This window comes from Microtus ochrogaster, chromosome 10, assembly GCF_000317375.1.
Source record: "Microtus ochrogaster isolate Prairie Vole_2 chromosome 10, MicOch1.0, whole genome shotgun sequence".
Lineage (NCBI taxonomy): Eukaryota > Metazoa > Chordata > Mammalia > Rodentia > Cricetidae > Microtus > Microtus ochrogaster.
The window spans coordinates 68,666,717-68,683,352 of record NC_022016.1 but is presented as its reverse complement, the minus strand read 5'-3'; the positions used below and the strand labels follow the sequence as shown (position 1 = coordinate 68,683,352).

Genomic DNA, 16,636 nt, shown 5'->3' with positions numbered 1-16,636 from the left:
CCAGGTTCCTGCCACCAGGTTCCTGCCACCAGGTTCCTGCCACCAGGTTCCTGCCTCCAGGTTCCTGCCGTGAGTTCCCACCCTGATGTCCCTCGGTGATGGATGTAAGCAGTAAGCCAAAGAAACCCTTCCCTCCCCAAGTCTGCTTTTGATTGTGGTATTTATCATGAAAGCAAAATAAGGCACTGTATCAGTCAACTTGAGTATAAGTCACATGTTTATTTCAATTGTCACAGAAATACTTTAGAAGTTTTTAGTGCCTGCTTGTTTTTTTATTCAAATCTCAGAAACTTGGTAAAAGATAAACCATTATCCATAAAAAGTGACTTTTAAGATTTGAAGAAAAAAAAGCTTTCTCACTATTCCTCTTGCCCACCCATGGGGTCTCACTGAGATACACGTCCAGTATTAGGACAAAAAGGAGAGCGATACAATCTAGGTTAAGGGGAAAGGGCTCACGCTTGTGCCCCATGGATTAGAAAGACATGACAAATGGCCTGGGGATCGTGGGGGACATCACTGTGATCGCACAGGTCAGAAGGCATAGCTGTATTTGGGGACTTGCTGATGGAGGCCAGTGGCAAACAACTGGGTTTACAGATTGCTTTATTCCATATCCAGTTATTACAGAACACTGAAGAGTGAACCTAAGAGAAAGGCAATCTTCCTCAGAAACGCTGAAACTGAGCGACTGATTTAATGTGGTGGGAAGTCACCATCTCAATTCTTGTCAATCACCCAAAATACAGATTTACTGACCCACCAACATACTACTTTATTAATGGTAAATCATATGCGTAACTGGAGTCTATGAGAGAAGAAAGCGAGGAAAACTGAATACATAACCCTCTGATCCCCACCTTCAGGGGCAGAATCAAGCTGGGCACAAACAGACAGGACAAAAGAATGCTGTGCCAGGGTTCACAGCAGAAGAAAAGTTTTAAAATGTTGCAGGGATCTCACCAAACATTAGAGAGTACCTAGCAGATATGGATATTAAGAAGCCCCTGTTGGGGCTGGCAAAATGGTTTCGGTGGTCAAGTGTCTGTCATGTATGAGGACCAAGAAAAGGCAGGCACAATGGCATACATCTGTAATCCCAGTCCTGGGAAGGAGGAAGACAGGACACCATGGGGCTTGCTGGCCAAGCAGTCTAGCTCAATGGGCAAGGCCCAAGTCCAGTGAGATCCTGCTCAAAAGACAAGGTGGAGAGTGACTGAGGAAGATGCCTGCTGTCAACCTTTGACCTCCACATGCGTGCTCACACATGGACACACATGAACCCGTGATACACACAGAGAAATCCTTCATGAGAGCAGCTTAAAGAAGGAGATGGACACTCTCCTGCATTAGGCTGAGAGGAGATGGAAGATTAGGAACTGGAGACAATGGCCCTGTTAGAAACAGTAGCTGTAACGGCAGCTGTCTAAGGCTTTGCCTAAGAAAAGGACAGACATTCGTGGAACAAGTAAAGTCAGGTAGAAAAGAGGATCAAGAGCACCCAGCTGGGGACACTGTCAGCAAGAGGTATGGCCGTTCCTACGAACAGGGAAGGGGTAGACTTTACATCGCTGACCATGTACATCCTGGGCACATGTTACCATGAGAAGTAGGCAAGCCATGATGGGGAGGATGGATGACTGAATCTAACACCTGGTCCTCCCCAGAACCATGGTCATCTGGCAGAAAGAATGACAAAAGCAAGCACAAGGCACAAGTACAGGTTGGTTTTTCCCATTTTGTTTGTTTTGTTTTTTTTATTGTTGCTGTTGTTACTCTGCTTTTTGAGAAAGGGTTTCTCTGTGTAGCCCTGGCTGACCTAAAACTCACTCTGTAGACCAGGCTGGCCTCGAACTCACAGAGATCGTTTCATCTGTGTCTGCCTCCCAAGTGCAGGGATTAAAGGCATGTGCCACCTTTAGATACCTGCAGGAGGAAGCAGGAAACAACAGATGAAGGACAAATTGAAGACTTGTGGGGATCAGCGAAGCCTCTCATTTGCAGGGGCACCAAGCCACCCAGCTGCCCACTTCATATCCACGATGACAGTGTCCTGGCTTCAAAACTTAGTGGCTGCTAGACCGGTTCAGAATTGTAAGCTTGGCAATTCCAATTGAGCAGAGACTCAAGTTAAGCAGAGGAAAGGGAACTGATAGTGAACAAAAGGCTAAAGCAGTGGCTTTTGGGAGTGAAAACCCAAGGATGCAAACTCACCCTGGAGACAGAACAGATCCAGGGCCAGGAGTGAACTCACCAACAGGAGGTGCAGTAGGGGTGTGGGGGTGAGAGGAACAACAGACGCCTTCCCACCCAGCTCCACCTCCTCCTCTGCTTTTCTCTCTCTGCTGATCTCTAATCTACCCAGGGCTGACTTTCCCATGGCCTGACTGGCACCTGTCACTTCCTCATTTACTTATCTACGAGTTCTCCGGTGCTGAATTCAATCTGAGTCCTTTGTCTATGCCATACTCTTCAGCATCAATGCGCCTCTCTACATCGGCGGCTCAACCTGAACATTTACCCTTCTCCGAACAGCTAATCCAGCTCAGACTATTGCTCAGCCCGCCTCCTTAGGGTCACCAGATTTAATGAAGAACACAGGATGTTCAGCGAAACTTGGAGTTCAGAATATGAATAATTTTTAATAGGAGTATGTCTCATGCAAAATCTGTATTTATTTGGCAATCCTATCCTCCACCCCCATCAACACATGCCATTACCTCACCCATTCCTTAATGTCAAACTCAAATGTCATCATCATGAAGTTTGTCCTGACTCTTTTCAAAGGAGTATCCCTTCCTTTACTAAACCATCAAAACCCATGCTGGGCTGAGATGAAAACTCTGAAGGCACAGGACACATCTAAGGGACTCTCAGGCGAGAGAAAGTCATAGGAAAGGGCAATAAAGAGACAGACATCTTTTTTTTTTTTTTTTTGTTTTTTCGAGACAGGGTTTCTCTGTGGTTTTGGAGCCTGTCCTGGAACTAGCTCTGTAGACCAGGCTGGTCTCGAACTCACAGAGATCCGCCTGCCTCTGCCTCCCAAGTGCTGGGATTAAAGGCGTGCGCCACCACTGCCCAGCTTGAGACAGACATCTTTTGCAGCTCAGACTCAGGGTACTACACTGTGGGCGCTACATTGTGGGGTACCACACACCGTGGGTGCCACACACCGTGGGCGCCACACACCATGGTGGCACTTACGACAACTTCTGGAAAAAATAAGTTTGGCACTCAAAACTTACAGCAGAGAGTAACTCAACCACTTGCTGGATGAATGAAATTCCTTTCAATACTAGTCCAGATAGAGGCTGGAGGGAAGGCTTGGGAGATAAGGCGCCTGCACTGTAAAGACCGAAGTCTGGGTCCCTAGAACACATATAAAAGCTGGGCAGATGTCATCCAGCAGTTGGGAACCAGACAGGGAGCTCCAGGACAAGCTGGCTAGCCAGGCTGGCTGGAATGGGTGCAACGGGAATATTCTGGATTCAGTAAGAGCCTTTACCGCAACAAAGGGGAGAGCCATCAAGAGAAAAACCTGACATCAGCCTTGGACTTACACACTCACACATAGACTGTGCACACCTGCACACACACACAAATTATTCAAGATGAATACATTTTCATGAACTCTATTTCTTTTTTCCTCTTAACTTCCAGCTTAGTTTTACAGACACCACTTGGCCAGCTCTTTCAAAAACACACTTCTTACTTTAAAAACATGCACTATCTCCAAAATAAGGGAAACAATGAGAGCCCAGGGAATGAGCACTAACTGCAGACAGACTTGGGAGGGTAAGATAGCGGCCGCCTGTCGAGGCAGCACGGCACTCACCACGCGCTGAGCCGCTATGAGGGCTGCCAGAGTGCTTCGTCCCGGCGCTCCCGGGGCACAGAAGGTTAGCTGGACTTGGCTCCCCTTGACGGTAATGCCATCTGCCACCTGCTGAACCTCTTCGGCATGCTCCGCTGTGCTATATTCAACCACTGCAAAGCTACCACCATGACCGCCTTCATCCTGTGCAAGCTGACACCACACAGCACATTAAAAAGAGATTCTAAAATTGATTTATGAACATTCGTTTGCAGTAATCGTTTCCAAAGTCAACATCCAGTTCTCCTCAGGCTGTACTGGTGACAATACTAAATTTCTTCCCCAACTTACTTAGACACAGTTGTTCCCTGAAGACAGGAATGTCAACCCAATGTTTTCATTTTCTAATTTAGTAGTCACCAGTCTCCTACTTATTAGGAAATAGACACACACAATTAGTAATTAATAGGAAATATAATTAAATAATTACATTAAAACTTTCTTTAAAACAAGTCATCAGATTCATGGATAATGAGACACTGGTTATTTGACTACATATCAATGAAAACCGGTGTTATCAAAAGAAGATGGGTGGGAGGAGCCACAGTCAACTTTTATTTCAACATACTAAGCGAATTCCAGGATTCTGGTAAAGGATACAAAAAAATCTTATTTAGGAAACGTATGCCTATCAGCCATCATCCACAACACTCAGCGTTCACTTCCGAGGGTGGGCTCACCAGCTACTGCCCACTTGTGGGCGTGTGCAGGGCGACAGTAAAGGCCTGGCTCTATATACTTCCATGGAGAATGCAGGGAAGAAGGATGTGTCACTACAGTTCCAGGACTCGAGCACATATGAATGATCTTCACAAATACATTTACACGCCAATGTGACAGACGTGACAAAATCAAGCTCGTGTCTTTGAGAAGCCACAAACACACAACCCTATGATGTGTTTTTTTCTATCACACGCTAATATTACATATAATACTTCATAGTATTTTTTTCTTATTTTAAAACTTAACTTTTGCTTTCTTCTTATACTCAGACCAATTTTCCATTTTTCCCTCTTCAAGATCTTTACTCCTCTAAACTATCCTAAAATTTGTTTTGCTTCACGAAGCTTTTCCCAAATGTGGAAGGCAAAGGAAAAACACCCACCTCTTCCAAATATTCCTCCGAGAGCTCAAGTCCTCCTCTAATTCAAACCAGATCTTGAGATCAGAGCTGTAAAAGCCAGCAGGCCCTTTGGTCTCCGGACTGCAAGAGTCCATCTCCCGCCATTCTCTGCTGACTGCCGCGGACAGGAGGAGCCTGACCTCGGCATCCATGGAGAAGAAGCGATGCAAATGTTGCCTGAGTGGATTTCTGAAGCTTTAAGCCTACTACTGCCGCGCTTGTTTCAGTGGGATGACTTGGTTTTGTTTTCTGAGAAAGGGTTTCTCTGTGTAACAGCCTTGGCTGTCCTAGAACTAGCTCTGTAGACCAAGCTCTCCTTGAACTCACAGAGATCCGCCTGCCTCTGCCTCCCAAGTGTTGGGATTAAAGGCGTGCACCACTGCTGCCTGGCATTCATTCATTCTTTTTTTTTTTTGGTTTTTCGAGACAGGGTTTCTCTGGTTTTGGAGCCTGTCCTGGAACTAGCTTTTGTAGACCAGGCTGGTCTCGAACTCACAGAGATTCGCCTGCCTCTGCCTCCCGAGTGCTGGGATTAAAGGCGTGCGCCACCACCGCCCGGCCTGGCATTCATTCTTATCTAAGACATAGCACCTGAAGGCTTCCAAAATAAGTCTCTTTAAAACGGCATCAGCAGTGTGAGAGTGGGCCAGGCAGTTCAATGCCAGAACTATTTAAAGACACTTCCTTTATTCTGAAGCATCATTCTGTTATTCTGAAGCATTTTAGCAGAAGCTAAGGGTCACTCAACAAAACACTAGCAAACAGATTCTACACCATATAGCTAAACATGGTGACCTGTAAGGTTCCTGCCAACTCCTGCATTCACAGTTCAGATCATGTATCACATCTATCAGTGTGACAGATGGCTCTGTCCCCCACATTTGCTCCAAAGGTCTACCTCCACAGAGAACTAAGGACACAAGCAGGCTGGACAACACTCAGGACGACAGCACTATATGACTCTCGGTATTCAACAATACCAGCATATCATGAGGCAATCCTCTCCAAGAATTGAGCAAAAACTGGGTCAAAGGTTTGTCACAAAATACTTTCATTTTCTACAAATCTTAGATGGTTTCTTTAATGCTTTGCTGGGACAGGGGAACAACAATGTAAGAAAAAGCAAGATGGGGCCATTTGTCTCAACTGTGCAAACTGCTGCATAATCTACTCAAGTGCAGAAGCTAAAAGGGCCAATCTCAGAGAGGAGGAAACAGACTGGCGGTCACCAGTGGAGAATGGATCACCAGTAGAGAAGTGATGGGTACAAGGCATGAAATTTGAGTTAGATAGTAACGCGTCAGTGCAGGCAATCTATTATAAAATATACTGCATCACCATTAACAATACACCGCATTCCTGGAAAACTCTGAGGGTGGGTGCTGAGCTCTCTCATCACAGAAGATGGTAACTGTGGGTGACGCATAGTCAGTCGGCTGGCTTTAGGCTCCCCACCGTGTGTGCATACTTCAGAGCATCACTCCAGACATGACAAATGCATACAGCGTTATCTGTTCATTTAAACACACACACATGTGCACAGCCAACTCTTAAAATTTTCATTGCGCTATAGGAATTTGGCAAATGCTGGGTGAGGAAAAAAAAGAAAAGGGGAGGAAGGAAGAGAGTTGGGACAGGAAACATGGAAGTGAAGGGAGGGGGCAGAAAGGGGGAAGCGCAGGGAACAGAAGAAGAACTGGCCGGCTGCCAGTTGCTGGGGAGGCGTCACATAGTGCTGAGCTCCAGGCAGTTATGAGGATGCGTTTACTACAATAAGGTGCTCGGAACCGCTCCCCAGCACAGCCAGGATCTTCTCCTCATGCCTCACCTACCACAACCCCATATTCAGACAGAAAGAAGGGCCTGCCTTACACTTTCTCCAAGTTTTCCAGCCTCCCTTAGGTCATTCTTCATGGAGGATGTGTAAGTACAGTTCACCTGTCAGTCAGCTACAAAACCGTGCAGCACTGAGACAGAGTTCCACTCTCTTCATTTCTTACACAGCCTAGCACTGGCCCAGAGAAAATGGTCAACCTGAGTCGAAGAGGCAAATGGCTTAATGGAGAAATGGCTGGACAACTGGGTGGAAAGAGAGGGGAATGAGCAAGCAATGGATTTGCTACGGACACAATGAACCAAAGCAACAGAGCTTGGCCCATCAGCAAAAGGGAATGTGCTGGGGGCTGCAGACCCTTAGACCCTTTGACCCCCGACTTAACCCTTTGCCTGCCGGAGTGAACGGCTTGTTTTCCTGTGCCTGCAGCTGCCCTGAGCACGAGACCCTCATGAGTTCCTGACGGCAGAGGAATGGTTTCTGGTGGGTTTACAGCTGAAAAATCCCAAGAGCTGGGGCGTGGCTATCAGTTAAGGATCCCTATATCAGCTTCCCTGGAGCACAATAAAATTGGCATTTTTGTTTCAAGGATGACCCATGTCCCTGTCTGTCTGTGTGTGTATGTGTCTCAATCTCCAGTCCCTTGCCCAGCTTGTGAACCGTACCATAGTGCACACACTACAGGAATGACTTAACATGTTTTTAGAGTCCTCATTACAGACTAGAGAAGAAATCAAAATTGGCCCCGTGATATTGCATGGACACAACAGATTAACAGGTGTACATACAGACACCAATGAGCAATGCATGCAGCTATTTTTAAATCCCTCAAATGAAGTCTTAGCAACACATACCTGGCAAAACACAGGCCTATGGATGCCAGAGAAAAGTTGCAAGAGCTCTTCGGAATCCCTGTAGTCACTGGGCAGTTTATCTATACAAAGGCACTTAGAATGGATGAGCTCCGAGGCCAAGAGGTTAACATCCATCCACTGTGCGAAGAGTGCCGAGGCCCCCATCTGCCGGCCCAGCAGCTCCAGTCTGGCCTTGGCAGCAAAGTCCTTTTTCATGTACTCCACAAACCCGTAGCCCTTGGAGTGGCCAGTAACTTCGCTGTAGACCAAAAAACACCTCTCGATGTTCCCGTACGCGCGGACGAGTTCTTCAAACTCTTCCAGTGTGAAAGAGATGGGCAGGTTGGTGATGCACAGGAGGGCGTCTGTGGGCTGCAGCTGCACTATCAGCTCTCGGCCTCGAAAGGAAAACTGATGGAACCTCTGAATCGCGCTCTGCGCCTGCTCCCCGTTCAATAAGGTCACAAAAGCTGCAAGATAACAAAGGGAATAGAGAGGATTTGAGGTCAGTGTTTTCATCCGTCACCTGCTGTCACCCACAGTAAGACAGGCATTTTATGCCTCAGGCTCAGTATATACAAAAATACATACCTTTCTATGAAGCAAAATTATCACAAAATATACTTATTTTAAGTTTCGCTACCTAGCGCTTGCTGGCCCGGAACTCAGTGTATAAACCAAGCTGAGTTGAGACCCAGAGATGCAGCTGCCTGTGTCCCTGCCTCCCCAGTGCACCACCGAATCTGACCTCAGTGCTGATTTTGCTGCTGTTGTTTAGAAACTGCTTTTCTAGTGTGTGTGCAGGGGGTAGCTGCACTTAATATGTGCAGATGTATAGGGAGGCAGGCCTGTGAGTGCACACGGACGTCAGAGGGGGGCACCAGTGTCCTCTGCCACCTTATCCCTCTGAGGTGAAGCCTATTCCTCAGCCCAGACAGAGCTCTTGTTGTTGTTGCTGTTTTTCAGCAAGCCCACACAGGGCTATGGTGACGGTTATGGGAGCTTGTGAGCCCATGCTTGGCTAGTGATGTAGGTGCTGGGATTCAAACTCAGGTCCTAATAATTGCTCAGAAAATGTCCTTAACCCCTGAGCCATCTCTCCACCCCTGATTTTTTCAATTCTAATTTATTTTGTTAAAAAAAAAGTCAGTCTTTTTTTTTTTAATGCTGAGCTTCAACTCAACTAATCTCATGGCTCAAATAAAAAAATGGAGTTAATTCTACTAGGAATTCCACCATTAGAGCCATACTCTGATGGATTTTGCATGGGGTATTTTCTAACCCCTCAACAACAACGCAAAGTTTTATGAAGCCTTTATAAAGTCCCTCAATTGAAAATGAGGCCTCTTCCCCAGAAAGAGCTAATAGGAAGGACCTGAAAAACTGAAAGTACAGTAAAAGATGCCAAAATGCCTGAAGGAAACCAGGTTTTCCCACATCCTTCTCAGAGCACTAAAATCATGAAGACAGTGAGCGGCTTGGAATGAGCTCACTCCCAGCCCCCAATGACAGAAGAGAACCAACTGCCACAGCTGTCCTCAGCTCACATGTGCGTTTGCGTGCACGTGCGTGCATGCATGCACACACACACACACACACACACACACACACACACACACGCAATGTCATTTTTAAACAGATGATAAAACATCAGACTGGCTAGTTTCAAAGAACCTATGTGTACCACGATTTTCTTTCAGGCCACCAACCAGCTCCGAAATCATGACTCAGAGACTTATTAGTTATGATGCTCGGCCTATCTTAAACTCATTTCTGGCTATCTCTTTTAACTTAATCTGCTTCTCTTTATCTACCCTTTGTCTCGAGGCTTTTTACTTTTCTTTCCTTCTGGAGATCTTACTTTCACTGCTTCTCGTGTCTGGCTGGCAGTTGCATGGCTTCTGGCCCCTCATTCTCTTCTCTTCTCTTTCTCCTCCCCTACTTACTCTGCCTGCCAGCCCCGCCTATCCTTTTTCTGCCTAGCTATTGGCCATTCATCTCTTTATTAGACCAATCAGGTGCCTTAGGCAGGCAAGATGGAAATAATGCAACACATGTTTACATAATTAAACACACATCCTTACATTGTGAAACAAATGTAACACACCTTTACACAATTAAAATATTCCGCAGCATAAACAACTGTAACACATCTTGGCCCAGATAAAATAATACTCCACAACACCCATGAGTGCATATAACTTCATATAGGACTTTGACAAATAAAATCAAATGGAAGAATAGCATGATTTTGATCTTGGGCAAATATTTTAACCTACAATCCCAATAAAAACCATTTTAAACGCTACCTAAGCTATTTCAGCATCAAATAATAAAGGACAGGACATAGCCTGGCTGGTGACACACACCTAGAATCTCAGCACATGTGAGACAGAGACAGGAGGACCATAAATTCAGGGCAATCCTGGGCTACATAGTTCCAACAGGGAGACCTTGCCTCAAACAAAGAAACAAGCGTAACACCTGTGAGCTGCAAATCAATGAACTCCACAGGTTCTGGTTTGTTAAAATGAGGGTGTGAGGGTGATCATCCCACTGATGACCAGGGTTGATCGGCTGATCTGGCTGGCTAGGAGGGTGCCTTCTTCCTCCCTCACTGTTCCATGTGTCCCTCCTGAAGCTGTGCACTCGGTCAAAGAGGACAACTTTCCCCTAATAGGGGAGGGCTGGTCTCGGGTTGAGGTTATACAAGCAGCTGAGCTCCCCTGCTAGGACCTCCAAATGAGCGCTCAAAGTCTATGTTTTTAAAATTAAAAATTTAATTATATCAATTTATCTGTCATCACTAACGGATATAAATATTTTTAAGAACTTTTGCAAGAAATCCTGAAAGCCTCCAACTAAAATACCACAGAGCCATGCACAAATAAAGAAGCTGCTTTCTAGAACGGCCTCGTCTTCTCCTCCTCAACAGCACTGTGGAAGAGTCCCACAAACACCTGACTCTTCAAACAGAACACTGTAGTATGTGCTTCAGAGCAAAGACACGGGGCTGGGGCAATCTCGCAGCAGGGGCAATTCTGTCCTTCAGTTGGTCCTAATGCCCAGGGGCAGCTCTTGGAGTGTTAGCATTTTACCACACAGAGTGATGTTAACATTTAAAGCAACGAGTTTTTCATTGGGCAAGCTCTCCAAATGCCAAGGACAACACAACAGCTAACACTTCCAACGGGAGAGCAGAAACAGCCCTTAGAAGATTTAACTCTTGGTTTCCAAAACAATCTTTTAAAATGCTTGAGTTGTTTCTTTTTTTACTAGTTACTTTTCTTATTGGCACAATGACATGACAGGTGCACCTGTCTTAGGGTTACTAGAGTTACAATGAAACACCATGAAAGAAGTCAGGGCAAGAACTAAAACAGGACAGGAACCTGGAGGTAGGAGCTGACAGAGACCATGGAGGGTGTGGCTTACACTGGCTTGCTCAGACTGTTTTCTTACAGAACCCAGGACCACCAGGCCCAGGGATGGCAACACCCATTCCCTATCAATCATTAAGAAAATGCTCTACAGGTGTGCCTACAGCCTGAGCTTATGGAGGCATTTCCTCAACTGAGGTTTCCTCCTCTCCGATGGCTCTAGTTTGTGTAAGGTTGACGAACTATCCAGCACAATTGACCCCTTGTCAACTTGACACACCAACGTATCATTGCTGAGCCACAGCCTTTCCTTTCCTGCTCATCAAGATCACACATTAATAAAGACATCACAGCATCGCTAATCCCAGCACTCAGGAGGCAGAGGCAGGCGTTTGAGGTCAGTCTGGTCTACAGAGCAAGTTCCAGGACAACTAGGGCTACACAGAGAAACCTTGTCTCCAAAAACAAAAACAAAGCAGATAAGAAAAAAATCACAGTATAAAACATTTTATGTGCTTAAAAAGTCCCACAGCCTTACAAATTCAAACACTTTAGAAGTTGTTTCTTAAATAGCCAGTCTCTTTCAAAATCCAAAGTCTCTGCACACCAAAATCTCTTTAAAAATTTGAAGTCTCTCAACTCCCTAGGGCCTCCTGTAAAATCAAAAATAAATTAAGTGCTTTCTTACTTCAGGAGGTTAGAACGAGGGCACGGTCACAATCTGAACAAAGCAAAGCCAAACTCCAACAGTGTGAATAACTGGTTCACTATCTGGGATTCACTCGGGATCTTCTGGGGGCCTTCAAGGGCTTCTGTTACTTCTGCGGCCCTGCCCCCGCGGCTCCACCCCCTGCGGCTCCGTCCCCTGCAGCACACAGCTTGAGTTCTAAGGTCCAGGAGGCTCCGTTTCACTTCTGTGTTCTTGGGTGGCCATCCCCTGGTAATGGCATCTCCAAAACCCTGGGGTTCCTTGCTGCAACTGGGCTGCACTTTTCAGCCTCTCCAGGGGTCTCTTCGTGGTACCAAGCTTCAACTTCTCTGCATGATGACCCCCTCAGTCCTGGGCCTTCAACTCTAATGAGGCCGCACCTTCGCCAATGCCCTCTCACAGCACAGAGCCTCAGCTGCTGTCCATGACCCCCTCATGCCTTCAAAACCAGCACCACCTGGATGGCTCTTACACTACTACCAAGTCTGGCTGCCAGCCCTAGGCACAGCCTTGGTCGCCTGTGGAAAACACATTTTGTGTGTTGACTCTCAGTAGACACTTCACGGAAGATTTCACCTCAATGATGCCAGTGTCTCCGTTCATCACGGCTAATTCCCCAGCCCCAGGCGACAGGCACCATTGGCCTCAGCCAAGCAAAGGTTTCACTTCAATGATGCTAGTCTCTTCTCTAGTCTCTCGTTCATTGCCACTGATTCTTCTGCCCCAGCTTCCAGAGCCACAGAACCTTAATTCAAAGGAGCAAATGGGCCACGACCCTGACAGTCTTTAGGTAATTTTTAAACTTCCCTCTTGAAGATCGCAAGCCAGGCCTCCATCCTTTGCACTGCTTTCAACATCCTTATCTTCCAGAGTCCCACAGAACTGCTCACCAGGCTTTGAACACTCAATGGCTTTTCTAGCCCAACATCCCAGGATCCTCTCATAATCCTCCCCCAAACAACACGGTAAGGTCTGCCACAGCAGTATCTTACTAGCCTAGTACCAATTTCTGTTTCAGGTAGGGTTGCTATTGCTATGGTGAAACCCCACAACCAAAAGAAAGATGGAGAGGAAAGGGTTAATTTGGATTACACTTCCATACTGTAGGAAGTCAGGACAGGAACTAAAACAGGGAAGGACCTGAAGGCAGGAGCTGATGCAGAGACAATGGAGGGATGTTGCTTACTTAATGAAGTAGGTCACAAAACAATCCCACAACAGTTTGGAATTATGATTAATAAAAAAGTTATTTATTTAAAGGGAAAAGACTTACAGGTCACCGTCCTAGACAACAGCCTCCTGGATGACCAGGAAAAGCAAGCGGAATCAATCCGAAGCAAGAGAGAGCCGCGGAGGGCTGCCACCACTTTTTAAAAGCGAAAGACACCACACCCCAGTAGGCTGGTATCTCAAAGGCTATTGGCTGGTGGAGCAAAAGTAGCTCTGCAGCACTTACTGGCTTGCTCACTCCGCTTTTCTGTAGAAGCCAGGACCACCTGAGTAGGGTGCTACCACCCATATAAGGCTGAGCCCACCCCCATCAATCACTAATTAAGAAAATGCCCTACAGGTTTGCCTACGGTCCAATCTTATGGAGGCACTTTCTCAACAGAGGGTCTCTCCTCTAAGAAGATTATAGGTGGATCAAGTAGACATAAAACCAGCCAGCAAGCACCCTAAGGAAAGGACATTTATCACGGCTCACAGTTTAGGGGTATAGATCATCCTGGTGGCTGGACCTGAGGCAGCTGGTTACACGGCATTCGGTCAGGAAGCAGACAAAAGCTGGAGCTCAGCTAACTCTCTCCTTTTTGTACAGCCCAGAACCCCTGGTCATGTGCTACCTCAGTTAAACTAGATATTCCCCCACAGACACACCCCTTACAGCTCTAGGCCTCCCCAGCCCAGTCAGGCAGCCATATAGCATCATATAACCCTTTTTCCCTAAAACACACAAACACCGGTTTGTTAGATACTGGCTATGTTCTCTATCAACCCATAAAACTGTGAGCTTAGGCTGGAGGGCCAGGGACTTGAAGTCTCTGACCATCCCTTTATGTTCCCTACACACGCTTTCCCGACTCTGCACACCTGTGTGAGCACGCTTGCCCGACTCTGCACACCTGTGTGAGCACGCTTGCCCGACTCTGCACACCTGTGTGAGCATGCTTTCCCGACTCTGCACACCTGTGTGAGCACGCTTTCCCGACTCTGCACACCTGTGTGAGCATGCTTTCCCGACTCTGCACACCTGTGTGAGCACGCTTGCCCGACTCTGCACACCTGTGTGAGCATGCTTTCCCGACTCTGCACACCTGTGTGAGCACGCTTGCCCGACTCTGCACACCTGTGCAAGCATGCTTGCCCGACTCTGCACACCTGTCTGTGCACTCTTGTCTGAGTCTACACACCTGTGTGAGCACGCTTGCCTGAGTCTGCACACCTGTGTGAGCACTTTTTTTGCCACATCTTCCTCTGCTCACAAATGAAAGATAGCAATCTCCAGGCTCTTTCCTGGTAGAATACTCATGAGACCCAAATTCAAATACCTAGAAGCGCCAAGCCACTGAATCCCTGCTTTCACTCTACCCTCCTGCCCTGGGCAATGAAATCCTTATTTATTCAGTAGTATGTCTAGTTACAGACTAGGCACTGGAAGAGCACTGTAATTCAGCACTGAGTTCATATTCCAATTGGGGAATAAGACATTCAACTGGGAGTTACATATGTGGGGTTTCCAAAGGGGAAGTGGAAAGGGCTGTGAGACCAGTCACACTGAACCAAGTACTCCAGTCTGAGGGCATGGAGCCACATGCTGGCTCTGAAATCTTCACCTGAAGGAACACACGTTATGTCCACTATCCTTTTATTTATGAAAAGACACATCTGTCCTCTCAAGACCCCTAGGAGGGAGAACAAAAGAGTGTCTCGTGCCCAAGAGAACCCCCAACAATCTAGGGATGATCATGCCACATTCCACAGACTGGGAACAGATTCCTATGTGTTTCCCCCAGGGGGAGACGCAGTCAGGGTGCTGGGAACTGGGGTTCCTCTGTATCTGGGAGTCTTCTGCTGTTTTCGTTTTTGAGGGGCCGGGGGGTGTTTTCAATTCGGCAATACACTTTAAGCTATACACTTTGGGGGGAAATGCTGCGATCAAGCCCATTTCCTTGCACAAGCTAGGCAAGTGTTCCACATCAAGTTGTAATATATGTAATAAATAAATTTATCAATTCTAGATAAATGATTTGCATTAGAATACACGTGTATACAGTGGTCTTACCATCAACTATACTGTATTTTATCATCGAAAAAATGTTCACAAATATTTATAGATCATTGCCCATACAAGAACAGAGCTCTGATCTCTTCTTTTTTTTTTTTTTTGGTTTTTCGAGACAGGGTTTCTCTGTGGTTTGGAGCCTGTCCTGGAACTAGCTCTATAGACCAGGCTGGTCTCGAACTCAGAGATTCGCCTGCCTCTGCCTCCCGAGTGCTAGGATTAAAGGTGTGCGCCACCACCACCCGGCAGAGCTCTGATCTCAAAAACATGAAACTAGTACTCAGAAAAACTAAGCAAGTTTTCCTAACTTGTCCAGCTGAAGGTCAAGCTACACACTGTGTGTGTTCGCAGAACCCGGTACATTATCAGATGGAAGCACCCACAGCACGCTCCGAAGAACACATACTATTCAATGTTCATTGTTAAAATCAAACCTGCAGTTACACGGTATTTGTTTACTGGTTAAAGTTCGGGACATTAATATTGCCCTCAGGAAGAAGCCGGTGAGTTACACCCATAGTATTTCACACTTAGAAACTCCACAGCGGGCAACGAATGGAGCCCAGCGGCTGGATGCTTGCCATCACCCGCAAAGGCCGTAAGTTCAATTCCCAGCATCAGAAGAAGACAGGTAAGCAAAAGACAGCAAGCTTTCCTGCTCTATAGTAGCTTCATGAGAAATCAAAACAAGATTACGTGCTTGGAACAGAACGCTCACCTGTTCGCTTATTCCTGTCCACATAGCAGTACTTTAGCTCGTAGTCTTGGAATAGCTCATGAACCTCCTGAAAGACACAAAGCCATGAAAAGTCAGTAATGATATGAGTTGGGTTAGTGCTTAGCAGTTGACCCAGCTTGACTGCCACCCTCCTGGTCACACTGCCACTCCCCTGTCTCTGGCATGCTGCCATCTCCCTTCCACACTGCTATCTTCCTACACACCCATCTAACGCTCAAACTGCATACTTACTGCCCGCGTGAACCTGCACCTCACTGGCACCTCTGCTCAAACACGCACTGGCATCTAGCACGCCTGAACTGAACTAGTCACCGAAGCTGCACAGGTCGCCTAAGGTCAAGGGAAATCCCACTGCACAGGTCGCCTAAGGTCAAGGGAAATCCCACCTCCAGTGCTCTGGGGAAGCTTTTCCTGACAATTTCCCACAGAATGTGCCCTCATAAGCCAATCGCCATCATGTCCTGACCTATGCCTCTCTGGTGGAAATAAATATATATTAAATTATTCCGCATGCTCCAGTTCAGGCAGGAAATATACCTGTAAATGTTTGTAACAAACACAGAGAGAAAAAAAACCAAATGTATATGGTATATACTGTGATAAGCAAGTTGTAGATTTTTTTTAAAATTATAAACTAAATTTAAATTAAATGGTTTTATAAAAACAATGTAACAGAAACAGTAAAAGCTGACGTCAGCTCCTCACAGCAAACAAGGTATAAGATTACTTTCTGTTTTTATATTTTGCCCGCATCACTTTGCATGAGGCAAGCATCTGAATACATATCAAAGTGAATAGGTTTTGAATTAGCATCTGGTATTGAAAAACTTCTGCATCTTT

At 46.3% G+C, this 16,636-nt stretch overlaps 1 protein-coding gene across 2 annotated transcripts in view; it reads right to left on the bottom strand.

Annotated features, from left to right (window-relative positions):
• Raver2 (ribonucleoprotein, PTB binding 2) overlaps positions 1–16,636 on the bottom strand; it is a 116,592-nt gene that overhangs the window by 77,781 nt on the left and 22,175 nt on the right. For both annotated transcript variants that reach the window (XR_003377389.1, XM_005353463.3), the window contains exons 2-4: positions 15,776–15,842; positions 7,686–8,155; positions 3,836–4,027 (exon numbers count right to left, since the gene is read on the bottom strand). Coding sequence is in view for 1 of the 2 variants with exons in the window: in XM_005353463.3 (XP_005353520.1) it covers positions 3,836–4,027; positions 7,686–8,155; positions 15,776–15,842 (729 nt within the window). In the remaining variant the exon portion in view is untranslated. The remainder of the gene's footprint in view (positions 1–3,835; positions 4,028–7,685; positions 8,156–15,775; positions 15,843–16,636) is intronic.